At 40.1% G+C, this 11,712-nt stretch overlaps 1 protein-coding gene across 1 annotated transcript in view; it reads right to left on the minus strand.

Moving 5' to 3' along the window:
- mao (monoamine oxidase) overlaps positions 1-9,006 on the minus strand; it is a 56,465-nt gene extending 47,459 nt beyond the window's left edge. The window contains exon 1 of the mRNA XM_084724349.1: positions 8,863-9,006. Coding sequence (XP_084580475.1) covers positions 8,863-8,917 — 55 coding nt within the window. The 5' untranslated portion in view covers positions 8,918-9,006. The remainder of the gene's footprint in view (positions 1-8,862) is intronic.
- Between the last annotated feature and the right edge of the window lie 2,706 nt (positions 9,007-11,712).

Genomic DNA, 11,712 nt, shown 5'->3' on the forward strand with positions numbered 1-11,712 from the left:
ACGAATTTAGACAAACTTGCAAGGTCGCACAGCACTCATGGTGGTTGGCTGAATATGCTGTGAATTGTTGCAATCACAACATCACAATTTCCCAGAGGGACACCAGCAATATGCTGAAAAATCTTTCTACACAACGTGAGCTTCAAGTCGGGGAATGACATATATTTGACTCTGCATACGAATGCTCCTGCTTACCAGTTATAATAACATCAGCACCAGGCAAGGAAGCTGAGCAGACCTTTCATTTGACTGGGAAAATCTCTCTCATTTCATACGTTTTACATCAGTTACTCCCAAAGACTGGGTCATGACCCACAGGAAAAAGATAACAGATAAATAAAAGAATATGAAAGAAATTCTACAAATTTTAGATTCATACCTGCAGTGCACTTTTTTAGAAAGCATTTAAAATGTGTCCCACAGGGCTCTATCAGGGCCAGGTCTTTTCAGCCTATACATATTACCACTTGGCAATATCATTAAAAATCACAACATCATTTTCCATAACTATGCAGACGACACCCAGTTATATATCTTCATAAGCCCCAATAACTACGGTTCTGTTGTCAATTTGATTGCATGTATGTCTGATGTAAGTCTTCCTACAGTTAAATCAAGAAAAAAATTGTTATTCTGCTTATTGGAGCAAAAGTGGAAAGAAAGGAACTGTTTGACCATCTAAAATTGTTTGTACTTAACACAAAAGAAGAGGTCAAAAACCGGATTTAAACTTTGAATATCACATTAGGAAATGTGACTAGGGTGTCATTCTATCACCTGAGGAATACTGCAAAGGTCAGGTTGTTTCTCTCCCAGACAGACACAGAAAAGCTAATACATGCTTTTTTTTCTGCGGTCGACTGGACTACTGTAACGCTCGTCTGTCTGGTGTGTCTGAGAAAGCCATTGTTCAGTTACAGCCTGTGCAGAACACAGCAGCAAGTGTTCTGACAAAGACCAGACAGACAGCCCACATTACTCCACTCTTAGAAACGTTACACTGGTTACCCGTCTGCCACAGAATTAATTTAAAAATTGTTTTATTGGTTTTTAAATCACTATCACATGGCTGTGCCCCAATTTATCTGTCTGACATGGTCAAGATATATGTGCCTGCCAGGTCCCTAAGATCCTCTGACTCAAACCTCTGGATTGTTCCAGAGGTTAGAACTAAAAGGCACAGAGAGGCTGCCATTGTTAACAGTCTGCCAGAGGGTCTGAGGGGCTCTAAATCTATTGAAACTTTCTAAAGAAACCTTAAGACACATCTTTTTACCATGGCTTTCTCCTTAAATGTTTTTAACTGATGGATGTTTTATCTCGTCTTACCTAGCAGTGTTAATGTACACTTTATTTTATTTATTTTATCCTTGCTTTTATTGTTTCAAATGTTTTAATTTTTTTCTGCTTTTATGTTCAGCACTTTGTGTTGCATTTTATGCATGGATTGTGCTATATAAATAAACTTATCATCTTCTATCATCATCATCAATATTATTTACCCACTTAGTCATTATATTACTTCATCAATTAAAAATCTCACTGGTTTAATATTTTGTTACACCACCAATAGTCATCCCTATAATATTGCCACAATATGAATATTGAGACATTTGGTCAAAAATATTGTGATATTTGATTTTGTCTAGGCGGCACGGTGGTGCAGCGGTTAGCACTGTCGCCTCACAGCAAGAAGGCCCTGAGTTCGATCCCCCAGCTCCCTGGCTTGCTGGGGCAGGGCCTTTCTGTGTGGAGTTTGCAAGTTCTCCTTGTGTCTGCGTGGGTTCTCTCTGGGTTCTCTGGCTTCCTCCCACAGTCCAAAGACATGCATGCTAGGTTAATTGGTGACTGTAAATTGCCCATAGGTGTGAATGTGAGTGTGAGTGGTTGTCTGTCTATGTGTCAGCCCTGTGATGAACTGGTGACTTGTCCAGGGTGAACCCTGCCTCTCGCCCAATGTCAGCTGGGATAGACTCCAGCAGCCCACGACCCTTACGGAATAAGCGGTTACAGAAAATGAATGAATGATTTTGTCTAGATTGCACAGTGATAAAACAACAAACTCATTTTATCACCTGAGCCACTTCCAGCCCCTGCAGTGCACAACATGTCATCATCAATCACAACCTACATGATCAATAATTATTGATATCGACTGACATGAAACTTCACTATGGTGATAGATTTTTCAGCTATATTGCACAGGCCTAGACTAGACTCTCAGAGAAAACAGCTGCACACTTTCCCACAAAGATATTGATCAGAAATCAAGGGAATCAATAAAGAATTGGGCCACTAAGCAGAATCGATTATGGCACTGATATCAATAGAATCTTATCAATTCCAATCCTGATCTTTTACTGAATAAACAACTCCAAATAAAGAGGAAATAAAGAGCAGCACACAGCAGCAGTGCAGGGTGCTTACTTTCCATGTAAGCCCACACACTGTGCTGTCTTGACAAGCCTCATCATGGGGTGACACATCAGGACATTCCTGTTTCTCACAGCTGATGAGCCTAAAAGTCTGCAGAAATCTGAATCACGTTAACTCCACCTACACATTTGGGATTCCAGACATTTGTCGTTGCCAAATTTCTGAAAATGTGACAGCCGAAGGGGACCGGAGGTAACAGGGATGCAGTTCTCCTGGACCTGATGGGGACAGAATATACGCCCACAAGTGTTCTAGTGTGTCATTAAATGCCAAAGAAGAACACCTGCCAGCACACAAGAACAACAACAACATGTCAGTGCAGCTGCAGTGACAGCACTGCCCCGACTCATCAGAAAACTGTTCAAAATAATCATAAGATTCATATGACACACATCCTTTTCTAAGCATCTTAAGCAAATCAATTGCTGATTTAAGACAATAAAATGTTTCATTTCTGTTGAAATTATTGATCATTTTTTGCACCTATTTTGAATAAAGACCAGGAGAAAAAAGGTTGAATTTAATCCTTTTATTTTAAATTTAACTGCATTCCTTTGAATTGAGCCACTTTATTTACCTCATAGACTTAAATTTTTTTTTAAATAAATAAGTAAATAAATTTGCAGCAGTAGTGAGCTGACCTGTTCCTTTGCATAACACTGTCTGCATTCATTTTCTCACTGCTCACTGGTAGAAGTGATTGGCTGGCATTGGCCAGGTCAGGTACCCAGCGGGTGACCCACAAAACCTTGTGTAACAGGCAAAAAATATATTTATTACTAAACTGTTACTATTGCTAAATTATTGACATAAATTCAGGGGTCCAGGCATGGGTAAAAATGAACTAACTGTGGGTAGGCAGCAGGTGAGAACAATAATATAACACATACAATATAATAATATGCTTTTCGTCCCTGGAGATATCAGATACACAATAACATTTCTATTCACTAATGCAGTAATATCAAGCCTGACAGCTAAAACTGATAACATAAAGGTAAAATTAGCCAGTGAAGGACACCAAATTGTTGATAATACGTTATCACAGGCCAAGTCAGTTTGGGAGGATTTTGGTGCGCTCAGACTGTGGGAAAAACGCTGTCAGATGATTTGCTGCTTGCAAAAAGCTTCAAAAAGTATTAGCTTTTGATAGCCACGAGCTAGGTACGTCATCGCCATGGAGACACATCGACAGCTGCAGGAGCACAGGCGCTGCGCCAGTTGAGAACACAAGTGAGTGACTGTATGCGTTGAATTGCGGGTGGAGTCACGGGGCTTATATCCACAATTTCGGGCAGGTTGTTAATTTGCTGAATTGCAGATCGGCTCTGGTTGCAAATGCAGGTGGGTTTGCAAAACTGGACTCATACAGAACACTGTGATAGTCTGTTAATGAACCAGGGCATATTCGTTATCTGCTTCCATGTTCTATTATGTATATATCATTCTTTTTTTTTATTGCCCAGACCTAAAATATATTGAATAAAGTAAACATTTTGCAGAGTCAAGCTGTTTGTGGTGGAAGCAGAGTTATGGAACAAGTGCACACACGCACACACACACACAACTGTGCATCTTAACCATCTGACAAGAAAATGTCCTGTCCACAAAGTTAAAACAGTAATTTGAAAATGCACACATGGTAAACGTCCTCAAGAGAACTGACCCATGATTTCCATTAACCATGTTGTAATTTTATAGTCATTTAACTTTACAGCCCACGTCTCTGGGTAAAGGTCTGTGGAGGAGAGGAATCCAGCAGAGTTTATAGACCCGCAGCTCAACAAGTGCAGCCAAGTTCCCTAAATCATCTACTACACTGTTTATTGAGGGCAGCTGCACCAGACTTAAGGGCGATATTGAGTCGAGTCAGGAGCAATAAGTCCCGTCAACCACTTACTTCTGCAATCTGTGTGCTTCAGAGCTTTCCTCCTATTTCCATTTTCACAGTCACCTCAAGTTCCTTATTTCCTCTGCTTGCAAACACTCATTTCTCTTTCTCCCTTCCTGAATTCTCAGACATTCTGATCTTTCTACCTCCTCCTTACTTTGTGAGCCTCGTTTGATATCCCACATTCACAGCTGCTCAAAGCAAACAGGAAGAAGTGCTTCCCTCCTTCTCTGCCCCATTATTTCTGTGCTCCTTTCCTCTGCCTCTCCTCCCCCCCTCTTCCTCTGCACCCTCTCTGCTGCTGGCTTGATAACAGGCTGTCACAAGTGTTTAATGTTTGCTCAGAAAGTGCTGGCTGCCCCTCGAGGGCCACAGACCTGCCGGTGGGCGGCTGGCAGGCAGGGAAATGACAATTGCATTTGCAGGCGAACGGAGAAATGCACGTCTCAGGAGAGAGGGTGATGGAGACGCAGAGAGAGGGGCAGAGAGAAAAGAGCACTCCCTCTCCCTCTTGTTTCATCTGTGCTTTGATTGGACAGTGATTGTTATATGTGGACCTCTTTGCAGCCCAGTAAAGGGCAGCGGTATAAACAAATGGTGTAATTACAACAGGCAAATGTGACACAAGGGAAGAGAGGCAGGGCAGGAGAAAGCCAGCGGGGGGCTGTCTGCCAGTGTTATTAGATTTACTCCTTTCTGTAGCATTTGTTTTTCCTGTTTGACTGGTATTTGAACTGACACTGACCTAAATTCTTCACTGTCTGACAGACAGACGGACGTGCAGGCAGGCAAACAGTCGATTGACCTGTCACTCGGAAGAGAAAGAGGACGGAGGTCAGGCAGGGGGAACAGAAAGAAGGTTCAGTCACTGTCAGTCAACACAACAACTTGATGAGTGTTTAAAACCTCCTGCTGCTACACTTTGCACCTAAAAGACCAACTGCTCACCTGCACGAGTGCCTTCACCCAAAAGCTCAAAAGCTGCTTTTCCACTGCATGGTTCATCTCAAGTAGGGCTAGAAAAAATTACTATTTGTATGGGTTTTCCCACCGCTAATCATGCAAATGTTCTAAAAAGGTATTGAATGAGGTACTCCATTCATATATGTATCACTTTAAGCGTATTGGTACTGGCATCGTAAAAAGATAAGCAGTCCTTTAGTTCCTAATCCCAGGAAATGTTTTTGGTATCACCTCTGTCAGGATTCCAAGCAAGCTGAGCTGATACTAAAAGGTGACTAGGGCTGCAACTAACAATTATTTTCATTATCAATTAAACCACTGATTATTTTCATGATTAGTGTGTGAGAAGGAAAAAGGGAGTTTTTCTTTCGAAACACATTATTTCTGTTAGAAAATAGTTGCTGAAAACATGAAAAGACTGAGAGTTATGTAGTACTGGATTGTGGAGTTAGACTGTTAAACTGTTGCTCATGATTTCTATTTTCAGGATTTTTTTGGGTGGACCTGAAACATGGTTTGGTGACATGCCGGAGCCATGGTCCCTCAACACTATATAAGCCCCATGAACCGACACATGAACCACAGCGCCTCATCCTCTCTCACGGTCAGTTACAAACATACCTTCAGCGACTCTCTCAGTCCAAATCAGCCCAGCACTTCACTTCAGCTCACTTCATTTCCAACAATCAGACAAAGAAAAAAAAAAAAGACATCCTGTCACCGTCCTCTGGCTCTGGTGGCTCAACAGAGGATCCATGTTTCAGGTGGTTTTCAGGTTGTAGTGGTGTTTGACGCTGACACAGCGGGGTAGACACACCCCCAGCTCTCAGAAAACTGCTAATTTTTTCATGATTTTGAGACCTAATTTTCTATACTTAGCTAATTTTTTAATTGTTCAAATTTGGCTGACTGGTTAATAACACATGTTTCTGTGGCGTGACAAACCAAGAATACACCTTTGTTGTTGCTTTACACATCTATTAAGTCTATAAATATCAAAATGAAATCTTCAAATCACTTCTTTTGTCCAACCAATACTTCAAAACCCAAACACTCTCTGACTAGGTAATACACTGACTGTAAATAAGTACATCCAAAATATTTCTTTCATTCTAGTTTCTCCAAAGGTTCCTGGTCCCTGTGGTTTCCTACTGTGGAAACATGGCTATAGTGATTTGAGTGTTTTGTAGCTGCAGAAATGCTCATGGGACAAGATCGAGTTGTTTAACACCATATTGCAACTCTGTAATCCAACACAGATATTTCAATCAACATCTCCAATGCTGATCCAACCACAGAACTGTTGTTTCTATCACCAGGAAATCCTGCTCAGGTTGTTTTTATAAGTCTCACGAGACACAGACAGATTGTAGCACAGGGGAAAAACAAAACATGAAACAAAGGGATAATTGCATACTGAAGAAGGCCGTGCTGAACAAAAGGAGCAATTGAATTAATTTGGATGTGCAAACCCTCTTTGTACTTTTTGGACTTAGTCTCATGAAATAACAGCAGTCTGTCATGATGTGAAATACTGACAAAGCTCAGTCTGTACTGAGGAACACTGAACCCCAAAACATATGCCTGGGAATATTTTAATTCCAGGAACTATACACCCCTTCATCCACAGGAAATAACATGTTACTCAACAAGTCAGACTGTTACAAATGAAAGCTGCAGAGACATTGGTATTCTCATCAGAGACAAGAAAGCACAAGTCTGTCTTTGGCAGGGACTTTCTCTTTCCTCTGACGTACAAACAAGTTTAGAACAAGAAACTGATTTTGGAGGCATGAAAGTAACTTTTTGGATGGATAGTATTTTTTTCCAGCTGTCTGAAGTTTCGATGACTGTGAATTAATATCTAATTTTATCTCAAGGTTATTGGTTAAAAATGAACACGAACAAACTATGCTAATACAGGTGTGGCGAGCCAGCATACAAGCTTTCATCATGGCTGCAAGATCAACAAGCAGCATGGCCCAAAGTAAGCACCATGTTTGTCTGTGTTGACATACTTTTCTGTATAAAAATGAACTGAATTTAAATGTAAAATTACTTTTTACTCAATTCAAATGACTAAAATGTTATTCCTACTATAAAGTTCCCTAGTCTTCTGCAAAAGTAGAAACAGACTTAAGCTTTGAATGCATATGATGCCTGACATCTGAAAGAATTTGCAGTAATGTCATTACTCTGAGCTGGGCTTTTATTTGTGATATAGCAGGTTAAAATTACTTATTTTTTTAGTGTTGCCTCCCAACAAAGAGAATCAATTGTAACAATCTGACTTGCATTGCATTTAATCAAAAATACATATTTTTCCCCTGGCTTGTAGTGCTGTTTATCCATCTAGATTTTTCTGGTGTGAGATGCAAAGTTTTGGAGATATCAGCTGTAGAGCTGTCTCCCTTCTCTCCAATATAATGGGACTAAATGGCACTCAGCTTGTGGTGCTCAAAGAACCAAAAAATATATGAAAAATTCAAAACCAGTGTCTCTTTCCAAACATCGTGACCTGGTTACTCATGATAACCCACAGACCCTGTTGTGAGCAGTTTCATGTAGTTTCATTTTCTTTCTGCTGTAGAATCTACCACAATGACTTTCTTTTGTACAAAAAATAAAATACTTTGCTACATGAAACTGCTCACAGCGAGGTCTGTGGATTATCTTGAGTAACTGAGTCCAGATTTTGGAGATGATGGAGAGAAGACGGACATTTTTACATTTGAGATCTCTAAAACTCTCACCAAAAAATCTAGATGGATAAACAGCACAACAGGTAAGAGGAAAAATATGTATTTTTCATTTTGGAGTGAACTGTTTGCTACATCCTACTTGTCTCCCGTGTGTCAAAAGATGACTAGAGTTTTTCAGGTAGTCTGTGAATTAAGAAGGAAATGTAAAAAAAATGGTTATATTAGTCCCCAGTCTCCCCTAGTAATAATGAGCTTGTAATTAACAATGCAATTAATATTATAACACCAGGTGTGGTCAACATCAGCAGCAGTGTTTGCAGCATGTAAAGCAGCAGCTGACAGTGTAACAGACCTCAGCATCACAGCTTGTCCCCGACTGGCTCACAGACTGAACACAGACCAGCAGGAAGCTTCAATGACAAGGAAGCAAGTCAAGTCTCCTGTCAGCCTCACGGATGCGACCAGTAATAATTTATGAGACCCCGCCCCCCTTCTTATGTAATACAAAGTATGCTGTGGCTGATTAGCTGTTACTTAACAGGCGGTGCTGCGGTGATACAGCGGTTGACAGGGGGAGAGGTAGGCTCACGGAAGAGACGCGAAGGCGGAGAAAATGGATGGCAAAACCCTCGCCGTGCCTCAGAAAAGTGCATGGAATAGTCAGAATGAGCTCCGGACAGCGCCTGAAGCACTTCTTCACAACAACACACGAGCAGCCTTCGCGCAACAGTTGTCTGGTCACCTACACAAAGCGCAGCTGAGCCGCAAGAGGTGCGCGGCTGTTCAGATCAATGTTACGCGCACAGTTGCAGTGTGCATGTAAGCGCCAGCCCCGCACACCAAAGTAAAGTTTAACTGCTGTTGTCATACCTGATATTCCTCCGCCGACCACTATCACATCGTAGGTGTTGTTGGGTGCAGTCATGGTGCTGTCTGCTCCGTCTCTCCCCCTCTCTGCAGAACGCAGGGCGCATGGAGGAGCGCATCTGTATTAAAAGCGCCGGGCAGGCCCACTCCCTGCAGACTCCGCCCACCGATAGTAGAGCAGCTCTGCCCTGTGGTCAGGACAGGGAGGATTACTGGCGTCATGATCCTGCACAGACATTACTTTTTATCTCATTGATATGCAGCATGTAACAATTTAGGACAGACTTCGCTCCTGATTTTTTTTTTTTTTTTTTGGGATTATGATTAACGATGGTCTCCTCTTATCAGTCCTACAGCAGATCAAAGAACCAAACTTTGACCTGCTGCTGTAAGTCTTTTGTCTACTTTAATCATTTAAAGCTAGTACAAAGAGTTTATGAAAGTCTCAGTTTGATTTTGATGCCACTATATGACCTACATAAGCAAACTACACCCTCAACAAGAAGACTGGCTGTTTCTGTGTAGTTGCTCTTAATGCCGGCTGCTAGTTCAGAACCACCAGTTTGGTCCATATTTTGCCCAAAACTAGACACTGAAAATAGGTCTGTTTAGTCTGACCATTTGGTCCAAATGTAGCCCAGCATTAGATGTTGAAATGTAGACCTTATTTGGTTTGTCCAATTTGGTACAAAAATGTATCCTAAAAATAGTCGTTAAAATTTGGACTATGTTTAATCTGTCCATTTTGGTCCAAATGAAGCCCAAAATTAGATGTTGAAATTTGGATTTTGTTTGGTCTGTCCGATTTGGTGCAACTGTAGTCTAAAAATAGAGGTTGAAATTTGGACCATAATTTGTCTGTCAGATCTGGTCCAAGTGTAGCTTAAAATTAGACGTTGAAATTTGGGTCTTGTTTGGTCCATCATTTTGGTCCAAATATAAACCAAAATTAGATGATGAAATTTGGGTCTTATTTGGTCTGTCCAGTTTGGTCTAAATGTAGCCCAAAAATAGAATGGCAAAATTTGGACCATGTATAGTCTGTCCAATTTGGTCCAAATGGAGTAAAAAATTAGACATTGAAATTTGGATCTTGTATAGTCTGGTGGATTTGGTCCAAATGTAGCCCAAAATTTCAACTTTGGGTCTTGTTTGGTCTGTCCAATGTGGTGCAAATGTAGTCCAAAAATCTTTAGCCCTTCAGACTTGGTCCAAATGTAGCCCAAACACTGACATTTAGACCATGTTTAGTCTGTCCGATTTGGTACAAATCTAGCCCAAAACAGATGTTGAAATAGACACTGAAATTTGGACCGTGTTTAGTAGCCTAAAATTAGACATTGATATTTGGATTTTGTTTGATACATGCAGTTTGGTCCTCATGTGGCCCAAAAACAGACATTGAAATTTGGTTCTGTCTGTCTTTTCAACAATGACTCTTCACCTTTCACTTTCAACTAAAACCAGACTGAATAGCTGTCTTTTCAACAACATGAAAAATATGTCTTTCACTGTCAAATAAAATCAAACATTTCTTGGACAACTGACAAAGCTGTTCTTTCAACCAGCCTCTGCTGAGTGGGGTTTCTCCAGGAAATCAGATGAAATGAACTTGTGTTAACATTTTCCCAGGCAAAGTCACAGTGAGTCGTATGTTAACCAGTTTCTCTTTTCTTTAGATAATTAACTTTGTTGTTACATTTTGTAGTCATTATGATGGAAACACCACTGCTTTTGTCCACAGGGGCCTCCAAAATTAACACAATACCTCCTTGTAGTAGGTTTAAATACCTACCACTTTCTCTTTATTCCAGGGGTGTCAAATTTGTCATCACGAGCCTCATCAGGATAATGGTGTCCTGAGCACAGCAAAATAATGAGAAAATAATGGAGGGATTATTTTTGTACAATTCTAAGCATCATTTTTTTTGGGGGGGGAAACCCTGCATAGTTCACAAAAAAAAAATAAATATATTAAGCTGTATAAGTTATAAAGTCAAAGTAATAATAAGGGTTGTTTCAGTCTGTGTGGCCTGCAAGCAAGAATGTAAGCAAAAATGTCTATTTGCTTAAAAAGAAAGTTCTCCCAGAAATCAATTTTGCCATCTAGATAGTTTGGGCGTGAGCTGCAGAATTTTGGAGATACCGGCCACAGAGATGTCTGCCTTCTCTCTGATATAATGTGACTAAATGGCTTATTGGCTTGTGGTGCTCAAAGCACCAAAAAAAAAAAATACCTTTGAATAAATTCAAAACCAGTGTCTCTTTCCAAAAATCATGACCTGGCTACTCAAGATAATCCACAGAGTTTGTTATGAGCAGTTTCATGTAGGAACTACTTCAATGGTCATGGATTACATGTAACAGGATTACATTATCTGGGTACAAAAAAGGTAACTGTATTACAGTTCCAGGTAAAAAAAAAAAAAAAAAAAAAAAAAAAACACAGTCAGATTACAGATACACCTAGTAAAAATGGGGATTATTAATAGGATCACAATTTTTAAATAAAGAACAGTATCCTACCATGTACAGTGAAACACACAGCTGACAATTCATTATCATGACCTCTAGTGAAAAAACGCTTCACTGCATGGAAATTTCAACACATTTTGTCTTTAAATCAATCAGTAAATAACTTGCGCACAACAAAGGAAGGAACAGCTGGACAAACTAATAAACCTAACAACAAACATAAAACACTTAGAGCTGCAACAATTAATCTATTATTAATCAACAATTACATTAATCTGCATCTATTTTGATCATTGATAGATTTTAGTCTTTTTTTTATAAAAAAAAAGTTCTCAGATTTCTGACAGTCAACTGAATATCTGAGTTGTGGACAAAACA

The sequence above is a fragment of the Lutjanus erythropterus genome, chromosome 8 (genome assembly GCF_056507025.1).
Source record: "Lutjanus erythropterus isolate fLutEry1 chromosome 8, fLutEry1.hap2, whole genome shotgun sequence".
NCBI classification, from domain to species: Eukaryota; Metazoa; Chordata; class Actinopteri; order Lutjaniformes; family Lutjanidae; genus Lutjanus; species Lutjanus erythropterus.